A 25851-nucleotide genomic window follows, 5' to 3' on the forward strand; every position below is an offset into this window, starting at 1 on the left:
GCATAGCCGATTTTGTAATACATCTTAGGTTTTGACAGCTATTCTGAAAATGATATGCGCGAAACGTGAAAAAGCAGTGGCGTGGGAATGTGTTAAAGTCCAACCCACACACAAATCACAAGAATAAACATCAAAAATCACATATTCAAATAGCCATTACTATAACGGTAATAGTTCATAGCAAAAACTCCTGCGAGATTATTTACAAGAACCCCACAGTCGAGATTCCCCCATTCCATCCAGGCTATTAGTGATAGTGGTTTTGTTTTGTTTTTAAGGGTTTTACGGCACTTGCAACACATTTAGGTCATATCAGCGCCAGTAAAAAGGAAGAAAATAAGATAGTAAAAAGTTATAGAAATACAATTAAAGTGGCCAAGAAAAGAGAAGACAAAAGGGAATTGGTTCAAATAGGAAACAGATGTAGATTCCAAGAGCACACTATCAAAGCACTTAGTTTGAGATTACCTAAAAGTCTCATCCAGACAAAAGCACAGGTCCCCACTAAGAGGAATACACTCAAATGTTTTACAAATCGTATATACTATAAAGAAAACATAATACAATGCATAACAGAGATGATTTACAAGGAAAAAAATATCATCTCCCAAAACAATAACTATGCATTTGACTGTTTCCCTCCCAGTCAAGGTATCCGGCCAGGGCCAGGACAAAACCAAGTAATCTCATTCCAAGACAAAGACAGACAGCTAGTTGGAAAACAGATATAGGGGGATAGAAGACACAGTATGTACCTCCCTGCCCACTATGGGAGGCAGGAACCCCACCCAGTATTAGTGATAGTGGTAACAAACTAAAAGTAAAATCAAGTAAAAGACAGCAGCAGCATTTTGTGCAAATATTAGATAAAAAACCTAGAGTGAGCATGTTTCATACAAAATTTGGTGAAGTTTCATTCAAACTTACAAAAATTAAAAACTCATTTCGTACAAAATTTGCTAACGTGATATGCAACTTATAAAAATATATCCATTTTTATTATTAATTTTCTGACCATTACAGAAATAACAATAAACAACAGATCATTTTTGACCCAAACATAACCTTTCAATGATAAAAGGCAATTATTACATTGAAAACCTTGTGCACATTGTATGCTTTAGAGGTTCAATACTTTGAACACTCTAACTCTAAAGAATGGTCCCTAAAGGAAATCTTATGGATTTCAGTAAACAAATAAGTAGCTGAGCAATATCATAAAACCTGTGACTAAATCTGATGTGAGATTAAAGTCAACAATTCGATAAAATAAACATTTTCAATCAGTTTTGCATAGACTGACATTATAAAATAAAAACTATTTAGAGGCCATTTTTACTAGTATGTTCCTGATAAAAAGCCTCATGTATGATAAATACTGTGAATTTATTAATCATCAACCCTACATAATGTTGAGACTCTCCACCATCATGAATTTATGTACTGCACAAGATAAGATGGAAAAAAAAAATACTTGTTTTATTAGATTTTTAAAAATATATAATATGCTAGGCTAATATAAGTTCATGAAAAAGGCATAGCCGATTTTGTAATACATCTTAGGTTTTGACAGCTATTCTGAAAATGATATGCGCGAAACGTGAAAAAGCAGTGGCGTGGGAATGTGTTAAAGTCCAACCCACACACAAATCACAAGAATAAACATCAAAAATCACATATTCAAATAGCCATTACTATAACGGTAATAGTTCATAGCAAAAACTCCTGCGAGATTATTTACAAGAACCCCACAGTCGAGATTCCCCCATTCCATCCAGGCTATTAGTGATAGTGGTTTTGTTTTGTTTTTAAGGGTTTTACGGCACTTGCAACACATTTAGGTCATATCAGCGCCAGTAAAAAGGAAGAAAATAAGATAGTAAAAAGTTATAGAAATACAATTAAAGTGGCCAAGAAAAGAGAAGACAAAAGGGGAATTGGTTCAAATAGGAAACAGATGTAGATTCCAAGAGCACACTATCAAAGCACTTAGTTTGAGATTACCTAAAAGTCTCATCCAGACAAAAGCACAGGTCCCCACTAAGAGGAATACACTCAAATGTTTTACAAATCGTATATACTATAAAGAAAACATAATACAATGCATAACAGAGAGATGATTTACAAGGAAAAAAATATCATCTCCCAAAACAATAACTATGCATTTGACTGTTTCCCTCCCAGTCAAGGTATCCGGCCAGGGCCAGGACAAAACCAAGTAATCTCATTCCAAGACAAAGACAGACAGCTAGTTGGAAAACAGATATAGGGGGATAGAAGACACAGTATGTACCTCCCTGCCCACTATGGGAGGCAGGAACCCCACCCAGTATTAGTGATAGTGGTAACAAACTAAAAGTAAAATCAAGTAAAAGACAGCAGCAGCATTTTGTGCAAATATTAGATAAAAAACCTAGAGTGAGCATGTTTCATACAAAATTTGGTGAAGTTTCATTCAAACTTACAAAAATTATAAAACTCATTTCGTACAAAATTTGCTAACGTGATATGCAACTTATAAAAATATATCCATTTTTATTATTAATTTTCTGACCATTACAGAAATAACAATAAACAACAGATCATTTTTGACCCAAACATAACCTTTCAATGATAAAAGGCAATTATTACATTGAAAACCTTGTGCACATTGTATGCTTTAGAGGTTCAATACTTTGAACACTCTAACTCTAAAGAATGGTCCCTAAAGGAAATCTTATGGATTTCAGTAAACAAATAAGTAGCTGAGCAATATCATAAAACCTGTGACTAAATCTGATGTGAGATTAAAGTCAACAATTCGATAAAATAAACATTTTCAATCAGTTTTGCATAGACTGACATTATAAAATAAAAACTATTTAGAAGCCATTTTTACTAGTATGTTCCTGATAAAAAGCCTCATGTATGATAAATACTGTGAATGCTTTTTTAAAAAAACAACAACACATATTGGATTTAAAAACCAAATATGATTATTTAATCTTCCTGACAAAAACTGACGACATGCAATATAAATGCAAAAGAGTGGTTCTGCAAGCATTCTTATAGGATCACTGATCAAATCTCTTTAAAAGAAAAAAACAAACATAATTTTTCAAATCTTGTGTTTTCAAATATTATACTCCAAGAAATCGACAAGAACAATAGTAAATTACATTTCTCTAACGATTAAAAAATTATTTAACAAAATTAAAAATTGCAGTCATGATCAATCTTTCCAAACGGTTCAGTATTTTAAAACACGAAAACATTTAGGGACAAATTACTTGTGCCTTAAACTGGTAAGATTATGACATTTATTCCACATGAGATTAGAATTGCCCCTGCTTTACCGCATCTTTGTTATGTTGTTATTAAGGGTTTTACGGCACTTGCAACACATTTAGGTTATATCAGCGCCAGTAAAAAGGAAGAAAATGGGATAGTAAAACGTTCTAGAATTACAATTGAAGCATCCAAGAGAAAGTAAGACATAGGGGAACAGGGAACAAATAGGGATCAGATGTAGATTCCAAGAGCATATCACCAATGTACTTAGTTTGAGATCACCTATAAGTCTCATCCGGACACAAGAACAAAATCCACAAAGAGGAACACACTCAAATGCTTACATTATACATTAAAAAATAACAAATATACTAATACATAACAGAGAGATGATTTACAAGGAAAAAAATATCATCTCCCAAAACAACTATGCATTTGACTGTTTCCCTCCCAGCCAGGACTCCGACCAGGTCCAGGAAAAAAACTAAGTAATCTCATTCCAAGACAAAGACAGAAAGCAGTTGGGAAAACAGATATAAGGGGATAGAAGACACAGTGTGTACCTCCCTACTAGCTATGGGAGGTCAGGATCCCCACCCAGTACCGCATCTTTTTGAACCTCTCTAATATGGTAGGTAAATAGAATATAAATTTACACATATCTAACATCATCTAAGGTCAAATTTTGGTTGTTCTATTTTAGCAGAGTATTAATTTGTTCAGATGACTGCAATATATTTATATTCTTTTCAACAATAAAATATTTTAGTATCGGAAACACATTTTGATTAAACAATAGCCAAAACTTGGAAATCTGGACACAAGACACTCATTATTACTTTCAAATGGTAATATTTTTGTCTTCTGGATTTGGTAGAAAACTGAAGTGCACTTTACTTAAATCTACTGTATTTCTACTCGAGTTACAACTATCTCATTTTTATTACTTGAAATAAAAATAAATGTACATTATTACTACAATAGCCTGTTCTGCATCTGTCATCAACACAGATTCACGAGAGAATATTTTGTAAAACATGGAAAGCAATTTTGTTTATTTTTAACAACAAAAATATTTGAAAAGTTCTAATTTCAATTAACAGAAAAGCACAAATATTCTCGTCATGTTGGACTAGTTGAAATAAGACTTCTGGTGAAATTGTTTAATTTAATGCATATTCACACAAATAATGAAGGGAAAAGAAAAATCGTTTTTCGTTGGAAAGACTGAAGTGAATCAAGATATTACAACTCAAGCCATATTTAAAATTTTGGCAAAACATCCCAGCTGAAGATGAAAATGTAAAAACATCCTCTTTGTAACAAGTATTACAAATAATAATATACCTTCTTTTTACTTACATTTTAACTTTAATAGAAATACCCACAAAATCAATGTTTTCCAATGTATGAGATAGATCTTCAAATAAAGGGATTAACACATATTATCATCAATGACTAATTAATGAAAATATTTTTAAAATGTACTTTTGAGACCTAAACATTTCAAGATAATTCTTGTCATAAAGTATTGCATCATGAATCTAAGTTAATTATAAAATCCGTTTGTAAAAAAAAAAAAAAAAACACTTTTACTGTTAGAACAATCAAACATCAACTATAATATCTAATTGTAAAAGTTCTTATTGGATTTCAATTAGTAACAACACCGTAACATTGATAAATCCAAGAGATGAAGAATATTTTAAAGTTCCGAATTAAAGAAATCAGCACCATTTGTTTTTGTATGTGTGATTAAAAAATTTTTAACAGTAATTTTAGAAATAGAGGGTCATATAACTGCTGGAAATAAATATATTATTATGAACTAAATGCATAAATTGCAACGTTTGATGGAACTAAAATGAAAATAAAAACTTTAAGAATCAATACAATGCTGGGGGATAATGACTTTTCTCTCAATCTCAGACTAATCTTTTTTTTTCTCTACCTTTGTTGTGTTTGTGTGTGTCTTCCCCCCCTACTGTTTTTAGGAGGTTAAGCAGCACTTTAAGCCATTTTGACGTCAGTAGAATATAAGAATATGGGTACAGTCATTTAATTATTAATTTTGGTGTATTTGTGGTGTCATGCATTCAAGAAAAAAAAGACAAAGAGACCCGTTCAACAAGGTAGAGAATAGATGTATGACTTAAAGCATGATATACATCTTTATTATACGATTAGACGCAGTTACATTAGTCATTTCTAACATCAGCTGTTCTAATGTTGAGATACATCATACACTACACAAGACATTGAGTCCATTGAATTTCATTCCGTCAAGAGAATAGTGGTTTTCCAATGCTAGAAAAAATATTCATCATAAGTAGCTGACCACATGACTGCACTCATCCATCTTGGTAACTGGTGCTCCAGCTTTTGAAGGTCTCTTGTCACCTGAGATCATAAATGAGTAATAGAAATATAATGCAAAGAGAATGAACAACAATGAAATGAAAAGAATATCCATGGTAATCAAAGTACTGATACTAGAACACCTATATTTCATTTCTTACAAAAATTAGGAGAATAAATATTTTGTCATCATTATTTCTTATTATTTGTCACTGAACTTTCCCTTTTTTAAAGAACATTGAATCTCCTGTAAATGTGTCATTCCTTAAAATAAAGTTGTGTTTTGCTTTTTTCTTGACTACATCTGCTGTTCAAAAACCATGATATATTTTTTTTCCATGGCTGAGCAAGGCAAAACTGAGGACATCAGGTGCATCATAATAAAATAGTGAATGTAGTGACCATTAACAAAAGATTCAAACTCAAGGAAAACAGATAAACTGAAATTTAAGGGGGTTTCTTATCTTGATTGGTTAAGCTATATTTAATCAATCTCAGTTCAAAGTTATTCTGATAATTTCCTCCTACAATACCTATATAAAAGACGTGGCACAAAGGTAACATTAAGTAAATTGAAATACAGCTAAAGTGTCTCAACCAAAAATTATATAATCATATATGTAACAATATTGACAGATGTTAAAGAATTAAAATTGCACTGATCATCATTGAAGGTGATTCATTTCGCACAATGATGTTCTGTTAGTATGCCTTTCTATGTTTTAGAATTAAACAAGAAACAGAGCTTAAAGGATAAGATCAAATTAAATTTGAGCATGTCTTGAAGAGAAAGTAAAAGAATGACTGAGGAGCAGTATTAAATGGGTTTGAACCAAACATGAGACATAGGACATGAAAAAAAGTAAAGAATCTAACAAAAGATAGTACAAATGTAAAGAAAATCATAAGCTAAAATATCTAGCTAAATTAATACCAAGACAAGACTGGCAGAAGATTGACAGAAAACAAAATCTGCAAAAAATAAACCAAATGAAGCAATAGGCTGTAAAGAAAGAAGAAACGACATCACTATCGGATCGTACAGAACATATAGTATATGATTCAAGGTATGCTCATCAACAGCAGTATTAAGATTGAACAAAAGAACAAAAGGAAATGGAAAGTTAAAAACAACATGGTGTAGGACAATAGTGAAGGAAAGACTGAAGCTGAATTACAATTTGGCTGGAAGATGAAGACAACTGCCAAAAAAAACGAAAATGAGCCTCCTGGTCAGGAGAGATAGGGTTATATAATACAGAGCTTAAAGGACAGCTTATAAAGCAAGGCTTGTAAACATTATATGTATAATGTTTGAGTACATCCCCCGAACTCCATACCCATTAAAAAAATGCATCCATTGTCAGTTTCAACATTCATCTTAACAACGCCACTACCACATTATCTCATTCGTCTGTAGTGTTCAATTCATCCGTTTTGTGATAATGGGAAACCCAAAACGTCTATATTATCTGTTTTTGTATATTAAATTGAAGCTTACATTCAATTTCACACTGTCATTTATTTCAGTATTATGTTACACTTCAGTTTATGAAAAAAAAAGGACATTATTAAAAAAATATTGTATGTATGTGAGAGCATACAAGAGTGTGGACTATACAAATCGCATATGCAGGGTTTACCTGATTGGGCCCATGTAAATAATGGCCAGCAAATCCCATTTTGATAAAAGAACTATTATCACTCAGATCGTTGGAAACCTGAAAAGGAAATATTATAGTTGTTACTGAGTGCATCACCAGAAACCTAAGGAAACAAACGAAAAACTCATTTCGGCTCATTTTATTTTCCTAAGTTAAAATACATAGCAAAAGTATAATTTTTATATAAGCCACAATAGCATGCTAACATTCCCCTTTTGTGATTAAATATAGAGTAGCAATGATAATGACAAATGTTGAAATACTGTGGTAGATAAGGATAATTCAAAATAGATTTCTTTTTATCATGATGAGAATGATGGTTGCATTGGAAAAAAAAAGGAAAAATATGAATTATTGGATGAAATTGAGTTCAGGACAGAAGATAAAGTAACAGGGTGAGTAATGATGCAACAACTATGGAGTGATGGAGTGGTTTAGAGGGTATTCCACAGTTTTTCCATCACATAAATAACAGAAAATTGGGGTCGGCAGGCCTGGCTGTCACCTCATATTTGACAAATAATATCTTATAATTTCAATCCCTTGATTAGCTTTCTCGTATTCATATGTTTGGCAATTTAACAAATCTTGATTTTTCTTTTCTTTAATAAAAATGCTGACATGTTGAAGTTGTAGTGAAATTTCAAGAAATTTGTTCTTGATGAGCAATCAAAGAAAGTGAAAAAGTGAGAATAGATTTATAATTTATAGTGACAAATGAAAAGGAAGAGCGTCAAACATTTAACTTAATAATAGCTTTTGTATGCCCAATGACATCAATATTAAGTGATGGGGTTTGGAATGGTGTCCATCGGATTGTGTAAACTGACCAGCCTCACATGGTTGACAGCTGTTGATTGTTGCACACTCATGTATCGCCACATTGATTTAGGAGGTGGGGCTATCTGCCAATGACTTGAATGGATAGACAAATAAGTTACCTACCTAATCTTAACTGTATGTGACAATGTGTTTTAAATTAGATCATACTTCAATAATTTGTCAACTGCATTGAACTAAAGTAGGTGAACAGAGGGTGTCAGTCAGTGAGGTTTTAATTATAGTCAAAAATCCTTCATTTTGTATTGGATGTTCCCAAAATAGGTGTTTGGATCTGGAAACAAGAATTTCCAAACTACGGGGTTCAATTTTTAAATAAATCCTTCCCCAGACAACTTGGCTGGATAATGGAGACATCCAGATTGTGGTGTTCCATATCAGAGAGACCTAACTGTAGTTCACCATCATCAATTGTTGATCAATCGTTCACCTTTATCTAATTCTCTAAATTTTTAATTAAAATAGTTACCTGCAGTTCTAAATCAAATTCCCATGTGGTGTTGGGTGGCCCAGCATGGGAATAGTAAATGAAGAATGTAGGCAGATGAATGGGCGGGATCGTCAGTATTTGAATGGGTACATTGTGACCAAAACTCCACTTCTTGACAGTGACACCTGGCAGCTCAGTGATGAAGATGGTAACATGGCTAGGACCTAGAAAAAAAATGTAATCACTTTACAACTTTTCATAACATACATTGATGCAAAAAGCAAGTCAAGTGACATTGTTCGATGATTCAAGGGATTCAAAACAACACATAATCATTGAATGGAAGAAAAATTACAGCCTAAAAATTATCTTACTGCTCTGTGAGTTGGATTGATTGTCAGATGATTAACTTTTATCTTTACCTTTTCATCAACTGAGAGAATGATATCAATGATATTTTCTGTATATGTAACATTAGTTAAGCTCATTTTTAGTTCATGCAATATCTCAAGACAACAAGAAGTGTATATCCCTACAAAATTATCAAAAATGAATTTATTGCCATCTATTGGACAATCCACTGTCTTAAATATATTTTGCATACCTTTGTCCATGTAATATTTGAAATGAATAGCCATTTTTTAGATTAGAATATGTAATATACCTTTTACTCATATCATGATCATTGGCTTGATCACCATTTGAAATCTTAATCTTAATCTCATGGTAAAGATTGACCTGTCGTAAATAATTTACTCTTTCATTAAACTACAGAAGAAAATACAAGAAAAATTATAATATACCCGACATATTGAATGATAATCTTCTTATACTGTTATGCATCACTTGACTCTCCACAAGTTTGACATCCACACGAGGCACAGGCAAAGGTGATGCAGGGAAATCAAACGTTTTTCTATTGATGTTAAGTAAAATAACGCACACATTAAATGAAATCAATTCATTGTGGAACAAACAATAAAAACTTCAAAGTATTATATTTATTCTTTTAATATCCCAGTGAAAAAAAATGCATTCAAAATTTAGAAAAATAAAGCTTTTTTAATAAGACAAATAGTTTTTCATTCACTATATAATTTATTGCTATAAACCCAATTGACAAAGAAGTTTTAATTCACAGTACAAGGTGAATATATCCTTCATCGACCAGCGACAGGAGCATAATAGTTGAAAATAGAAAACAAGATATTTGCTCAAAAATGAAAACAGTAACATAATTGAAGGCAAAAAAATGCATGTACAATTATTCACCGTCATAATGCAAAAATTACTTTTACATTGATTTTGAATTTCACATATTCTCAACCAATAATTCTTTTTTTTATAGACAAATTACTGACTTCTTTCATTTGAAAGGTTTATGATTTTTGCCCAAGTCTGTAAAATATAACAGCATATAATTTACAATACAACAAAAATATTACCTTGCATCCACAAGTGGCAAGAACGGATATAGGTATGGCCTCCCACAATATACCCCATCACATGAGGCTTTTTGGGCCTGAGCAAAGACTTCAGGAGAATTATGTTCAAAAAATTTGGCCCCGTTCTTATCTAAAGGTTTGTACCATATACTGGAATCCTTTCTAATAATATCTGTCGTTGATGAATGAAACCTTCGATCAAAATGCTGAAAGCAAAATTAAATTTCACTACAATTAATGTGCAAGAATCAAGCCTATGAAATGGCAGATTTGTAAATATAGCTTTATTCAGGTCCCTGTAAGTTTGAATACACCCCAGACAATGACCAAATAAAACCAGTAGAACCCTCAAATCTTTTAAAAGCTGACCACTCCCTCTCTATTTTATAAAGATTCTCATTGCTGTCAATGTACCTAGTAGTCTTGTCATTATTTCTAAAAATTTATGAACAAATAAATGAATGAGTGAATAAATAAGCAAATGAATGAATGAATTATTTGATTAAGTAATGGATTAGTGGTAATACACCTCAAAGCATCAATAAACTCAATTGTAATACATAAATAACTAATTGTTGAACTATATTAGATGTTCATGTATTCTTTTTATATAGTATGATAGTAAATTAAATACTATTGACATATTACATTAACTGACCACAATAAAGACAAACTTGATAAACCTACCACCAATATAGCTCTTTGAGGTGAAGCATCTGTTGATTTAGAAGAATAAGGAAAACCAGCAGGTGTAAAAAACACAGCAAGAACACCTAAAATGATGACAGCAAATGTTGTGTAGATGATTCGTCCAATCTGACGATGGGTGTAAACAAACCCGATCTGTTAGAGAAAAATATATCATAACACAATAAAATTGAAAGAAGTTTTTATTTTCAAGCTATTATTATTATTATTATTATTTTAAAAACTGAATCTGGTAAGATGTGAATAAATTGGCTAAAATGCCCCCCCCCCCCCCCCCCCCCCCCCCCCCACACACACACAGGTTAAAATGAAAGACTTCGATTGTTTAATTAAATTTACCATATATCTACAGTATATAGTACAAATAATCATATTATATAAATTAGTACTCACATGATACGGAAGACAGACTATGACAGGAAATGCAGAAACAGCAGCAATAAGTAAATCAGGATCTGTCTCCATTCCTGCTCGCCCCATTATGGGAACAAGGAATATTTGCAAGGCATAGGCCAAACTCAAGATGTAAAAACTTGGCACAAAGGATGCTATCATGTTGAACACGACACCTAAACATAAAAATTCACAAAATTAAGCATTTCAAATTCTTTCAAATGCATTCAATCAACAGCAAATGAAATTTCATTTTATTTTCTTATAAAAGGTCATGATAAAATTGCATCCATAATAATCAATACTTTAAAATTTGCTGAAATTCTAAAATCGAATCAAAATTGTCTGTTTACTTTAGATGACCTATTGTATGGTATAGTGTTATCAAACTCATAATTTATCTTATTATATGGTACACTCCAACCGAATTGGTGAAGAGAAACAGGGACTTAAAAAAGAAAAGAAACATAGTTGCTAAAGTCTCTCAATCTATTTTGTAAATAAGCAGTGAATATGACGAATTGGATCATTAATATGCTTAACTTATCCAAAGACTTACTTGATGGCTTTAGCCCAAACATGCTCAAAAATGTGTAGAGTAATGCTGGGCATAAAATACAGAGAAGTGGCATGAAAGCAGACATGAGCTCAAAGTATGTCATTACAGCCAACACTAGTGACCAGAGAAACATGTTGGCATCCTGTATCATAACAACTATCTTCGTTGATGGAATGTTCTGTGATGAAATGTATTTAAAAAATAGTAGAGAGAGACAACTTTTAAAATAACTTGAGGTAGTTTATTACTTATCTTGTTGCATATATGTCAAGAGTATCACGCATTAAAAAAAAAAAAAAAAATTATTAAATCAAAAGACAACTGACTTTTGTGCATGAAACTGCTTTAAAACAATGCCAAATGCAATGGTGGTAAGCTTCTCGATATAACTCTCTTCTGATCTCTGTTTCATATTAAAAGGAGCCACTTCATAAGGAGAAAATAAATCTGATTGACTACTAATTCCCACTCCATCTAAGTGTCTATCAAAAATATAAACATCATCAGAATTATTGTCACCATTATTGGTGGAATTTAATTAATTCATCAAATTAAATTTAGAACTCTAATTCTGAACTTATCAACATCCATGCTTACACCTTTGAAAATTACGTCATTTAAAATTTATTATATTTTATTAGAAATAGTCAAATTAACATTTCATTGGTTCTATTTTTACTCAAGAAAAAAAAAGCAGTAGTTTTTTGCCCCTGTCCCCCTGACTTGACCTATAGCCATGAACCGAATACCCAGAGCCAACTTAAGTATTTGCCTGTCACCTGAAGCAATCATTCCTGCAGATCCTGAGATCACTCACAATTTTGACACAGTTATTTTTGAAAATGCATAGTTTCAATGAGTGTTGCGATGTGATTCCTTGATCAGAAGTCAAAATATTGTGATAACCACTCATTAACAGCAGGACTGACCTATTTGTCTGATTGGCATGAATTAAAGGTAGGTATCGAATTAAGGAATGTTTGCCATGTCTCTGGTGATAAATAGTCACAGGGATGGAGAGGGCTAAATGGCAGGGAATATTCTGATTGTATAATGCTTAGTAATGCTGGAACCATAAATAAGTAACCTAATTTTATTTTTTTAAAAAAAATTAATCACTACTCTGACCTACCTTGAAAGTCGTTTTTTTCAGAGAATAATGAAATATGATATTAATCATGACTGCTGGGAGGATAAACAGCCAAATCACATTCAGATTATGAGTGTAATAAGCCATGCTTCGTCCTGACAACGTTAATAGTTGGGCCATGACCAATGGGACAGTAATACATATAATCCAAGTTGTAAAGACACAGACAACCATCAGGCCCATCTGTCCAATCACACTGTAATCACCTATACACAGATAATTTTGAACTTTTATTACAGCAGTGAAATCAAAACAATTTGACTTGGACAATAATTGATCAGTTTTAAGGACGAGTGGACCATCCCAACAATAAAAAGTTTTTCCAAAAATTACTTGTACACAATTTTTTTCTTTCTATTAAACCTCTTTCATTTTTAAAGATTAAAGTGTTAATATGTACCACTGATATTGTGCACTGAATAAAACTTGGCTTGGACATTTTCTTAAAAATAGAGAGCTTGAACATATGCTTTTTGAAAAAATAATGGGATAGCCTACTTGTACTTAACACCATACAATTATAAAAAAAGATGTAAAGCCAAAGACGCTCAATTGAAACAGCAAGGTTACAAAGAATTGTTAAAAGAAATAAACAAAATTGAATATGATGGCTTTTTGTTTGTTTATTGCTTTAGGTCTCTTCCAACACAAATGAGGTTATATGAGAGACCGCTGAAACAAAAAAACAAGCAATCTAACAAAAATAGTACAAATGTAAATCAAAATCATAACCTAAAGATATAAGCTAAATTATAAATAACCAAGAACAAACAGGCAGAAGATTTACAGAAAAAAAAATATCCCCTGTCAAAAATACAATCACAAACCAAAGAAGCAGGATAGGCTAGTAAAGAGAAGAAGAAACGACATCACTATCGGATCGTACACCCATGCGAACATCATAGGTATATGATTCAAGGGTGATGCTCCCATCCAACCACCCGCTATGATGGCTTCAAAAAAGAACAAAATACCAAACACGGAATGGTTCGGGCTCAAAACCCTTCTTCAGCCAACAACAAAAAACAATAAGGACATAAATACATTACAAAATTTCAGAATGATGACAAAGATACTTTGTAGATCCTGAATGTAGAAAAATCTTGGAAAGTAAACAAAAAATGCGTTCGATATGTAATGTTTGTTTTTTGTTTTTAAGGGTTTTACGGCGCTTGCAACACATTAAGGTTATATCAGCGCCAGTAAAAAGGAAGAAAATGGGATAGTAAAAAGATTTAGAATTACAAATACAGCACACAAGAAAAAGTAAGACAAAGGGGAATTGAGAACAAATAGGTATCAGATATAGATTCCAAGAGCATACCATCAATGTACTTAGTCTGATATCACCTATAAGTCTCACCCAGGCACAAGCACAAGATCCAACAAAGAGGAATACACTCAAATGCTTACATTTCATTATACATTAAAAATAACAAATTTAATAACACATAACAGAGAGATGATTTACAAGGAAAAAAGTATCATCTCCCAAAACAATAACTATACATTTGACTGTTTCCCTCTCATCTAGGACTCCGGCCAGGGCCAGGACAAAACCAAGTAATCTCATGCCAAGACAAAGACAGAAAGCATGTTGGAAAACAGACATAAGGGGATAGAAGACACAGTATGTAACCCCCTGCCCACTATGGGAGGTCAGGATCCCCACCCAGTCGATATGTAACTAAGGAGTTCCAAATTGAGCAGAATAAAAAAAACGCCAAAAAATGTTGATGTGCAAAAAAAATAGGGAAATCGCTGGTAGAATAAAAATAGGTGTAAAATGTATCCATGCAATAAATCCAATATAGTGGTGAAATAATAATCCAGAAGCATGACGAATGTACAGTAATCCTTAAGAAATGGAATGATCATGAATGTGAACTAATCTTGACAATATCTACTCCAACAAAGAATGAAATAACACAAAAGTGAGAAATATAGAAGTCAGAAACACCTCAGAGGCGATAGTTTAGTGATATTCCAGTCTGGTTTGAGTTCTCTGGGGTTTAAACATCCAAGGGTTTTAATCAGATGTGTTTCCTGTTTGTGTCAAGATACAGTGTCTGTGTAGCAGAATTTCAATACACATAAACCAGGTAGGTTGAAATGTCGGGCCACAGCTGTATCTGATGTGTTGGCAATGTCCTGTAGATGCTTTGCCAAGCGATCTCCCAATATTTTCCCCGTCTCGCCAAAGTAACATATGTTACTATGTGAGCATCTAATGGTATACACAAGGTTGTAATCAGTAAACATAAAAGATCTTGTGATGGTCCAATCTTTCTTCGGAAATATAATGGTCTTGTCTTCATAAAGGTACTCACACATCCTATATTTAGGCATAATCTGCGGGCTGTAGGTCCATTGTCTTGTAGTGGCTCAAGACGGCTGCGCACAAGCAAATTCTTTAAGTTCTGACCTCTTCTATATGCTACCAATGACAGTTGAGAGAAAGCCTTCCAGGTGTCCTCATCAGCTTGGAGAAGGCCATAATTGTTCATCAAAATTTTCTTGACGGGTAGCATGAGGGTGGTGCTTAAGAACCAAGATGGGGTGCTTGTTTTGGCCAGGGTAATGGCGATCCCTGAAGAAATCTAACAGGATGTTTTGTTCTATGATGAATTCCTCATTATCCTGACACAGTCTTCTGGCTAAATGGAATGCATCTTTTCGGGTGGGACAATCCATAGAGCAGGTAGCTATGGCTGTCTGTCTGTTTATAATGTACATTTGTGCAAATGCCAGTGTCAGTGAGGCTAGCAGTAATGTCTAAAAAGTTGATCTTCATGGTGGAGATCTCAAAAGTGTATTGAATAGATGGAGGGAAGGTGTTCATTGTGTGAATGCATTCTTCAAGTGCAAAGCGGTTCAGATGTGTGATACCAATGCAGTCGTCTATGTACCTTCTATAGAGCTCAGGTGTAGGTCCCGTTTAATGCAAAGCAAATGTTTCTTCCATGAAACCCATAAAGAGGTTAGCATACTATGGACCCATCTTTGTTCCCATGGCAACACTTGATAGATGAAAATATTCCCCGTTGAATTCAAAAGTGTTGAGAGTGAGAACTAATTCTGTGAGACGGACAATGGATTCAGTGCTGATACCATGCACAGGATGTCGATCTATAAAATGTCTAACTGCAAGTAGTCCATCTGAATGGGGGATAGAAGTGTAGAATGCTTTGACATCCATGGTGAAAATGGGCTTAGGACTGTGATCCGAGAAGTGAATGTCGCTGAGGATGTGAAGAGCGTGGTTGGTGTCCTTAATGTAGGAAGGTAGAGACGGGACGATCAGTTGAAAAATAGTGTCGAGAAACTGTGAAACCTCTGTAGGACAAGAAATGGCAGAGGCGATGGGTTGACCCGGTGGCAAGTCTGTGAAAGCTTTCATCTTGTGAATCTTGGGCAACATGTAAAAGCAGGGGTTACCTAAGTCGCTTGGGTCCAGCTTCAAAACATCTGCTCTCTGTGGAAGATTCCCTCTCTGCATGAGTGAGTGGATAGTTAGGTGGACTTGCCTGTTGATAGTTGTTGTAGGGTGACGTAACTTTCTTAATTATTCAAATTAACAGATTTGAAAGACGGCCTTCATAACTGGACTAGCACAACAAATTTGTATGTATGCATATTGTGATAACTATGATGACAGGATTATAGAGCTCCTTTTCAGTTATTGGTCTGTAACTTTGACATCTGTTTTGTGCTTTTATTTAACTCTCAACATCATATTAAACAGAATTTTAAATTTATAAAAATACCTTTTGGTAAACAGTTTATAAAGTGATGGTTTAAATCCATTTTGCCTTTTTACAAGATTTGTAATATAATCTAACGTTCAAAATATTAGCTGGATTAGCCTTTTCACTGTTTTATTTATTTTATATGGTTTGCTTTATATTTTTGTTTTTGATTTCTCATTTCCTTTTTATTTCTAATTCTAATTCAGCATGAAAAGAATTCAGATATAGTTGTTTGGCACCTACCATCTGTAACTTCTCCATCACTTGATGGCAAACTCATCCACTATATCTATAAAGTTGAGAATTATTTCATCTGATTCCACAAAACAGGAAAATAAAAAATTCAAAGTTCGATTGAGGCCTATAAAATTGTTCCAATTAACCAATGTGCTGACCAATTTAAGAATAATTATAATGAATCTATTTTCTTATTCTTAAAAAATATATGATAATTTACAACAAAGTGCTTATGAAAAAAATTTGAGGTTGTGTGAAAAGTGAATGTGATTTAATTGATATCATTAATCTTTTAGGTTTCAACATAAATTGCTGGGTATCATTATTACTTTTCAATATCTGAAATACTCTCATCATTATTTACAATAAATTATTTAGAGAATCTCAACAACAACAAAAAAAAGAATAAAACAAAAGCAACAAAAAAATCTTGACTATTCAACGGGAGAACTGGATTTTTATCAAACTATAATTTAGCCATTATTTATCTACTTAAAACTGCAGACCTTACCCTCTTCACCAAAAAGAAAACAGCAATAGCAATCCATATCTGATAAATACATCCATCAAAAATTGGCATATGATTCTTTACTTTATTTGTCTTTTTTTCTAAAAAACTAACCTCCAGATGATTCCTTCAAGATCCTCTTTAAAAATGCCACATATACATATACAAATGTTGTCCAGTTAAGTATGGTGGCCAGTCGTGATGGATAAGCCACCATAAAAAATCCTACAAAATCATAAAACACCATTGTTCCGTGTTTATCTTCTCCAGGATCAGCTACTTTTGAACTCTGACCAAGTGCAAGAAGCAAAGCTTTGATATTTTCTCCTGAAATAAAGACGAGATTTGAAGAAACAGATCATCAGAAAGAAAACTGGACTGTCTCATAAAAATAAAGGGAAAAAAAAAGGAGAGAACAAAAATTATGTGGCAATTTGTACAAGCATATTTATATGACATGTGTACCTTATGAAAAAAAAACAAACCCACTTTAACTAGCTGTGACCACTGATTATTATGTCAACTATTTTATAGGCTAAATAGAATGTCTATAATATAACAGACCTGTAAATGCTGAAAAATAAAAGTGTTCCCATTTTACAGAGATTGTCGTTAATGTAGAGATGTTTATGTTATCATATCTTCATTGAATAGTGGGTGGGGGGGGGGGGGGGGGGGCTTTTAAGACAATCACAATGTTTGTTTGTTTGTTTTTAAGGGTTTTACGGCGCTTGCAACACATTTAGGTTATATCAGCGCCAGTAAAAAGGAAGAAAATGGGATAGTAAAAAGTTCTAGAATTACAAATAAAGCACCCAAGAAAAAGTAAGACTACATAAGCTGTGTCAGTGCCTAAAAGAGATCAGCATTCACTCGACTCACTAACAGGTTAAAAACTTTTGTGAGGTCAAGTTTGTAAAAGATTTGGGTTTCAGTATGCTACACGGAGCTAAAACTAAAGATAACAGTTACAGCTTATCTTTATTTATTCTTTTTTTTTTTTTTAATGACAATTTTAACTGGATTTAGGTTAGATGATGAAATGTTAACCAAATACTGGAGAATAATAATTTTGATGAAAGTGTGAGGAATGGCAAGTCTAATATAAAAATTGACAAAAAGTTAAAATTTTACAGACACAACTTACCTCCTCTTTGCATGCATCCAGGTTGGATAAATCTTGGCTTGTCATTCTTAGTGTGATAAACATAACCATTTTTTATGTGAGCAATATCTATTCCTGGAAAAAATCAACAGTTTCAGTAGACATTAGAGCTGAATGAAATTACAATGGACAAGATAGTTATAAAATTTTCTTTAATTCTTTGAAAATTCTAATTTTAAAATATTGTAAACCAACATATATATTTTAATTATACAATTAAAACGAGTTTTCAGTTTGAATAAATTTTAGTCATGGTTTGATAAAACTTTGGATCAGCAAAATCGTTGACTTAATGTGACTTTAATTTGATGCGATTTTGAGTATTCTTACCAGGAATGTTTCCATAGTCCCTGAAAATGCGAAAATCTGTGTCTGATGGAATCAATCCGGTTTGGAAAATTTCTTGACCGATGACAGATGCATGAGGGTAAGGGGCTGATTCGATGTACGCCTTGATAAGCCATGGATGATCTGGTCCTGAAAAATCAATCCCAAAATTAAATACACATTTGCGATATACAAACTGCTGTATCCATTGTGTTAGCACATTAAAACAAATATCATTTGATGAACCTTGATTATAATTCTTGACCTAATATGTAATTAATATATTATTTTCACTGTAACAATTATTTGTATTTTTTTAAAAAGCTTTATGTGCACTACAAGAGTTTTGAATATAAATGAATTTTGGCTAATCAGATTTTCTTTCCATTAAAAAGAATTTTTAAAAACAGAAAAAAGATTATGAAATAGAATAATAATGTTAAAATAAGCATGAGTTTGCTAATGAAATATTTGAGTTATAACCTGTTTGAAACACCATTTCCCAGCCTCCAGCTCCAGCTGAGTCAAGGTTGATAAATGCTTTAATAGGAGCCGCCCACGGATGCTGGGTAATGAAGCCATGGCTTGTCTGAATGATGAAAACATATTCTTAATGATCAACAGAATATTTGCACAGCAAGAAAAAGAAAAACTCTGGGGGGCAAAAAAAGATATAACACATAGAGTATGTTATGTTTCTTTCAGCCAATGCATGGCAATAAGAAAATATGTTAATTAAATGCATATTTACAATAAATGAAAAGACATTTACTTTACAATGTTCATAATAAACAAATATAAGCATGATCAATGGGAACATTTTTCTGTTTAACTTCCATTTCCTCATGAGGCTAAATGTCATTCGAGCCGCTTCTTAAATAGATGTTTGCCTATGAGCTCTTTTCAATTTATTTATTAACAGCCAAAAAAAACAAAACAACAAAACAAAACAAAAAGACATTGTATCCATACAGAAATCATCATTACAATTATCACGTGAATATTTTGATGACAACATTCTAGAAATAAGAAGAAAACAAACAACAATTTTTCCATGATTCATTACATGGATCCTGAAGGTCAGTAGGTAAACCTTGTAACACATGAAAAGGACCAGTATTAGTCTTGGGTGCGGTCAATGTTTTCTCTGACCCTTCTGTCAACCCAGTATTGGTTGGATTGGAAGTCAAACTCTAAGATCTGGTAGAAAACATTTTACAATACTACTGTCCTATCCAAACTGTTGCAAGAAATTATCTTTCTTCCTTCAAAGTCAAAGCTACATAAATTGAGATAATTTGGATCCAAGGGCCTTATGGCTCTGAATGAGTGCTTTCTTTCTTTTCACAATGCGACCATAAGAAAGTCACAAACACACACACAGACATAACCATACAAGAAAACATCAATACATTTTAAAAAAACACACACAAAAAAAAACAACAAATAATTGTATCAATTTGTGGTCACAAGCAAAGAATATACCTGTAAAATATTTTCCTCAGCACTGTTAAAAAGAAATATAAAATTGTGTTTCAAAGAAAATTCAGTCTGTGACAAAGCCCTCAAAATCTCAAGCATCACACAACAACTTGCAGCATCGTCCCCAGCACCTAAAAGGAGGTCAAAATAGAATAATGAAAAACATTCAGAAATTACAAATGTAATAAATGAATTTCATCATCCACCGTGACTTGTACTCTTGAGCACGTTCCTGGTCAGCTGTCTCCATGTATCATGATCCTCTGCAGTGCGCATGAAGTCTGAGTTGCTTTTAAAATCACTTTTGGCCATTCTTAGGTTATTTAAATATGTCATTTTCTGTCTTCCTCTACTTCTCTTTCCTTCAATCAACCCAGATGTTACAAACTTTTCTATTCCGTCTCTCTCTCCATACATATCCCAGAAACCTTAACTGCCTCTTTCTGATGGTATCTTTATCAATATTCTTTCTTTTCTCACCTTCACCAACACTTTCTCATTCGTATACTTGTCTGTCCATGATAAACTCAACATTCTTCTATACATCCATATTTCAAATGCCTCTAACCTCCTTTACATTCTTTGTCAAGTGTCCACTTTTTACAACTGGATAAAAGGGTAGTTATAATATGTTTCAACTACTTTCATCCTGGTCTTCAACTTTAGGCTGTTGTTTGACTCGACTGGACGAAATTTAAGAAACACAATTTTTGCTATTCTTTGTTTTATATCCTCTATGTCGCGTGCGTCATGGGTAATGATGGTGCTTAAATATTTAAATTTCTTTACTTATTTGATGGACTCTCTTTTACTTGACAAGTGAAAGGTTGTGTTGTTGTCATTTTTTGAGACCACCATGTGTTCGGTTTTCTTAACATTAAGTTTTAGGCCCATCTCTTCACTTTTGCTCACCAGTATATCTAAAATTTTTTGCATGTTTTCGGAGAGTATGCCATCAGAGTAATATCGTCTGCGTAGATTATGTTACTCATATTCTTCATCCAAGCATGTGCTGCTTTTGTCATCTGCGTAAAGATTTTCAATGTACACAGCCCAACGTTTAAAAATTTCAATGTTTTCTATAAGTATATTACCGTTTGCATCTTAATCGCATTTTCTTGGTATTGTTGGTCGTTTTCCACTTAGATCTTGTACTGCCTGTTTGTTTGGTGTTAGATTGATTTAGTCATTCAATTTTGTGACATCCATGATCAATATAATCTTCCTTTGCTCTCCTACACTCATGTGTATACATACTCTTATTAGCTTCTTTTATTAATTGCTGTTGCGTTCTAATTTTCTTCTTTCATCCATCATTTCCAGGATCTTGTCATTCACCTATTTTTGTTGTTTGGTTCGTATTTTTTTGACAGATGGATCATGAAATAGTCACTCTTGCAGATTCTTTGATGCAGTTCGATATTTAATTCCAGTACTCATCTATGTTTATATCTGAGGTCAAGCTTTCACTTTTTTCTCTCACGCATTCTTTGTAATCATTTTTTATTTGTTCATTCATTCTCAATAGATCTAATTGCAGTTTTGGTTCCACTTTCTTTTTCTTTAATTGTTTAAGTTTTATTTTTAGCTTGGCCTTGACAAGTCAGTGGTCACTATTACAATCTGCCCTTGGAATAATTGTTGCGTTGAACACTATATTTCTGAATCGATGTTGGACCAGAATAAAGCCTACCTGATTTTTATAAAGGGCACCTGGGCTTACCCATGTCTACTTTTTTTAAAATTTAAAACAACAAAGGATAGATGATAAAATGTCTTCCTTTTTTTTTTCATCTTTATAATATATGTGAGTGGTGCAAAGTTAAATCCTTGGAAAAGGCTCTTTGCTCACAATTAGTCACTGTAATCAGCTGTAAAATGAGTATCTGACAGAAACAGCGTTGCGTCTGTCAAAAAAAATTTAAAAAATTGACAATATGCCTTCCAAGAATCTTGTCTCGCAAAATTTAAGCGTTGGTCTTAGATTGTGAATCATGGTAAAATGCTTTGCACATATTTAGAGTATATTGTTATTTAAAGCTCACTTAGGACAAACTTTATCAAAGTTTGTATAATGATCTGTTCTTAACTCTCTCCTTAAAAACCATTTTCAGGATTTTATCCGAAGCACCATCTCAACCCAACACAAAATTGATTTCTTTACACTCAAATAAAGAAGCAATAAGGACATACTATACATAATTCTGTGCAGCAAAACAAGCTCTACATAACAGCATTAAGTTCTTATGACTATAACAAAGAAGTGCTGTAAAACCCTTGAAAACAAACAAAGCAAAGAATGTTCTTCAAACTGTGTTATGTATACAAGAAAACTGAGAAAAAAATGTGTTCATTGAATCATCACAATGTGACAATTTTCCTAGAGGTGGTAAGGAGAGGGTTAATGCTTTACTGTCAGGGTTTGAGCTTACTTTGACCCAACATCATATCTTACCACCAATGGGGGTTAATAATCTTGCCCAAGGAAAACAACGAAAGTGTCTGAAGCGGACTCAAACCTGGGACCTTCAGGGTCACAGTGCAATGCCTTAACCAGTCAGCCACTTCACCCCCTTAGCTAGGTAGGGCTTGCAGAAAGCTGCCTGATTAGCTAAACTTGGCTTATTTAGCTTATACTATTGAGGTCCCATGGTGATGAGGGGAAAATGATTCGTTTTGTTTTACAACACTGTTTCTTAGTTTGATAACCTGTTACTTTAACTGCACAAGTATACTGCAAAATGACCTATATAGAAAATGAAGGAGAAATACAAATGAGTTTCAAGAATCACTAAACATAAAATGATTTTTTAAATATTAAAAAAAAAATTACACAAAAAATAATTAACAGATAAATAAGTTCATAAATAATATTATTATCATACTGTAATTTTCCTATCTTCTTCTTCTTCTTCTAGGTTCCATGCCTGGTCCAGGCTTCGGATACTGCATGAATTATCTCTCTCCATTCCTCCCTGTCTCTTGCTTTTTCAAACAGCTCTTGGATTGTTAGGTTGGTGAAGCCCTTCAGTTGGTCTATGAGTGTTTTTCTTTGTCTCCCCCGGGCGCGTTTACCAGGTATTTTACCACAACTTGCCAGGTATTCATTCTTATCTTTCCTTACTATGTGTCCGAAAAAGGATAGTTGTCGATCCACTATTAAGGGCATTAGTTTCCTTTGTTGGTATGTTTGTTTTAGCACTTCTTCGTTCGTTTTGTGTGCAGTATACGATATTCTCTGCATCCTTCTCAAGCACCACATTTCAAAAGCTTCAATGTTCTTTTGTGTTTCTGCATTTGTAGTCCAGCTTTCGCATCCGTATAACAAGATTGGCCACACGTAGCACTTCAAGACTCGGAATCTAATCCCGAACGACATCTGTTTGTTTTTCAAAATGTTTCCCAGGTCCATGAAGGCCTGTTTGGCTTGAGTTATTCTTGCTCGTATGTCTCGGTTACATCTTCCATCTGTTGTCACTATTGAACCTAGGTATTTAAAACTTTCTACGTTGGTAAGTTGCTCGCCGTGAATCGTTATATTGCAGGTGTTGTTGTTTTCGGGTTTTTCTGTATTACCATGCATTCCGTTTTGGTGATATTCACTTCCATTCCCTTGGCTTCACTATCTACTACCACTTTGTCAACAATCTTTTGAAGTTGGATTTCTGATGTTGCAATGAGTACCGTATCGTCTGCGTATCTTATATTATTTATGTTGTGACCTCCTACTTTTATTCCCTCCATATTATTTATGCCCCTCATGATTGTTTCTTGGTATAGATTAAACAGATCTGGTGAGGCAACACACCCTTGACGGACTCCTTTCTTAATAGGAATGGAATTTCCTGTAGAGTTTCCGATTTTGATAGATGCCTGCTGGGTGTAGTATAATGTTTGCATGAGTCTGAGGTCTTTCTCATCAGCGCCAATGGAGTGCAGTTGTTTTAGTATTTCTTCGTGGCGTACTCTATCAAAAGCTTTTTTGTAGTCGACAAAACAGAGGTATAGTGGGGTCTGAACCTGTATAGCTCTTTCACTTAAAACACGGAGGAGGTATATTGCGTTCCTTGTCCCTCTGTCAGGTTGGAATCCATATTGTTCTTCTGCGATTTCGGGGTTAATCTTATTCCTTAGCCTGTTGATAATTATACGCAACAGTATTTTGTTGATGTGGCTTATTAAACTTATAGTTCTAAAATTTTCGCATCTAACTGCACCTGCTTTCTTTGGTATTGCTATGAAAATAGAGTTACAGAGATCTTCTGGAATTTTCCCAGTATTGTATATATTGTTGAATAATATGTGAAGTTCATCAATTGCTAGATCTCCAAGGCTTTTTAATACCTCTACAGATATTTCATCAGGGCCTGTTGCTTTACCATCCCTCATTCGTTCCATGGCATGTTCAATTTCACTTTTGGTGATGTTTGGTCCGCTTAATGGTTCTTTGAATTTCAGTGGTGGTTCATTTCTATTTGGATCATTGTACAGTTCGCCTATGTATTCTACCCATCGGCTTTCTATATGTTGTTCTTCAAATAGCAGTTCCCCTTGTTTGTTTTGGATACAACTTCCTGCTGCTTTGCTTTTCCTTTTCCCTGATAGTTCTTTTATTCTTTGGTGAGCTTGTTGAGGGTTGGGTTTGTATTCTCTTTCGATTTCGCAGCATTTCCAGTCTAGATAGTTCTCGTGTGCCTCGATGCATTTGGATTTAATGTGGTTGTTCAATGTTTGGTATTCTGCAGACCCTCTGTTGCATTTTCGTCTTTCTTCAAATAGGTTTAGAATTTCATTTGTCATCCATTCCTTTTTGCTGTTTATTTGAGCTATTGGTAAATGCTTTTCTGCAGTTGCTTTGACACACTTTTGGAATATATCAAATTGTTTTTCACATTTTTCGTTATCAGGTTCACTTTGGCTTTGTATCATGAGTGCATTTTCAAATTCTTCTCTCATTTTGTTTGTATGCCATTGTCTTTGCATAACCTGTAATCCCTCTTTATTCTACCAGCTGTTCTCTGAATAGCTTTAAACTTTATCCTTACTGTACAAACAACTGGGACATGGTCACTGTCTACATCGGCGCCTGGATAGGTTTTGCAATTTAATATGCCATTTCTAAATCTTGATGATACTGCTATAAAGTCTATCTGGTTCCTTGCTCTGTCCCCTGGTGATTGCCATGTCCAGGTTCTTCTTGGGTGTTGTTGAAACCAGGTGTTTGAAATCATTAATTTATTTGTTCTACACCAATCTGCCCAGATGTTTCCTCGTTCATTTCTGTCTCCGAGTCCATGTGGTCCGATTATGTCACCATCTCTGCCTCTGCCAATCTTAGCATTTAGGTCCCCCATTACCATAAGGACTTCTTGTGATTTACACATTCGTTTTGCTTTGTCTAGTGAATGGTAAAACTCTGTCATATCTGCATCTGTCGCCTCTTCTGTTGGTGCATAAACTTGAATAATATTGGTGTCAACTACAGGTCCTCTTAGCTTAACCAGCAAAACTCTGTCTGAGATTGCTACGTGTCCTTTGTAAAATTTGGTTGATTTTTGGTCTAAGA

The 25851-nt window shown here is 33.6% G+C and overlaps 1 protein-coding gene across 2 annotated transcripts in view; it reads right to left on the reverse strand.

Moving 5' to 3' along the window:
- Positions 1–2958: 2958 nt before the first annotated feature.
- The window catches only part of LOC144968019 (endoplasmic reticulum metallopeptidase 1-like), a 25450-nt gene continuing 2557 nt past the window's right edge, over positions 2959–25851 (reverse strand). Inside the window, exons 2-15 of one of the 2 annotated variants that reach the window (XM_078905968.1) lie at positions 20289–20416; positions 19287–19392; positions 18807–18953; positions 18459–18551; positions 17426–17638; positions 12800–13023; positions 11668–11845; positions 11109–11284; positions 10695–10850; positions 10008–10213; positions 9366–9478; positions 8602–8786; positions 7272–7349; positions 2959–5670 (exon numbers count right to left, since the gene is read on the reverse strand). In XM_078905968.1, the coding sequence (XP_078762094.1) occupies positions 5578–5670; positions 7272–7349; positions 8602–8786; positions 9366–9478; positions 10008–10213; positions 10695–10850; positions 11109–11284; positions 11668–11845; positions 12800–13023; positions 17426–17638; positions 18459–18551; positions 18807–18953; positions 19287–19392; positions 20289–20416 (2096 nt within the window). In that variant the 3' untranslated portion in view covers positions 2959–5577. Of the gene's footprint in view, positions 5671–7271; positions 7350–8601; positions 8787–9365; positions 9479–10007; positions 10214–10694; positions 10851–11108; positions 11285–11667; positions 11846–12799; positions 13045–17425; positions 17639–18458; positions 18552–18806; positions 18954–19286; positions 19393–20288; positions 20417–25851 lie in introns of both variants that reach the window. The other variant, XM_078905958.1, reaches the window with a different exon arrangement.

Source organism: Berghia stephanieae, chromosome 1 (assembly GCF_034508935.2).
Source record: "Berghia stephanieae isolate SIO BIC M18660-M18661 chromosome 1, UCSD_Bste_1.3, whole genome shotgun sequence".
NCBI lineage: Eukaryota > Metazoa > Mollusca > Gastropoda > Nudibranchia > Aeolidiidae > Berghia > Berghia stephanieae.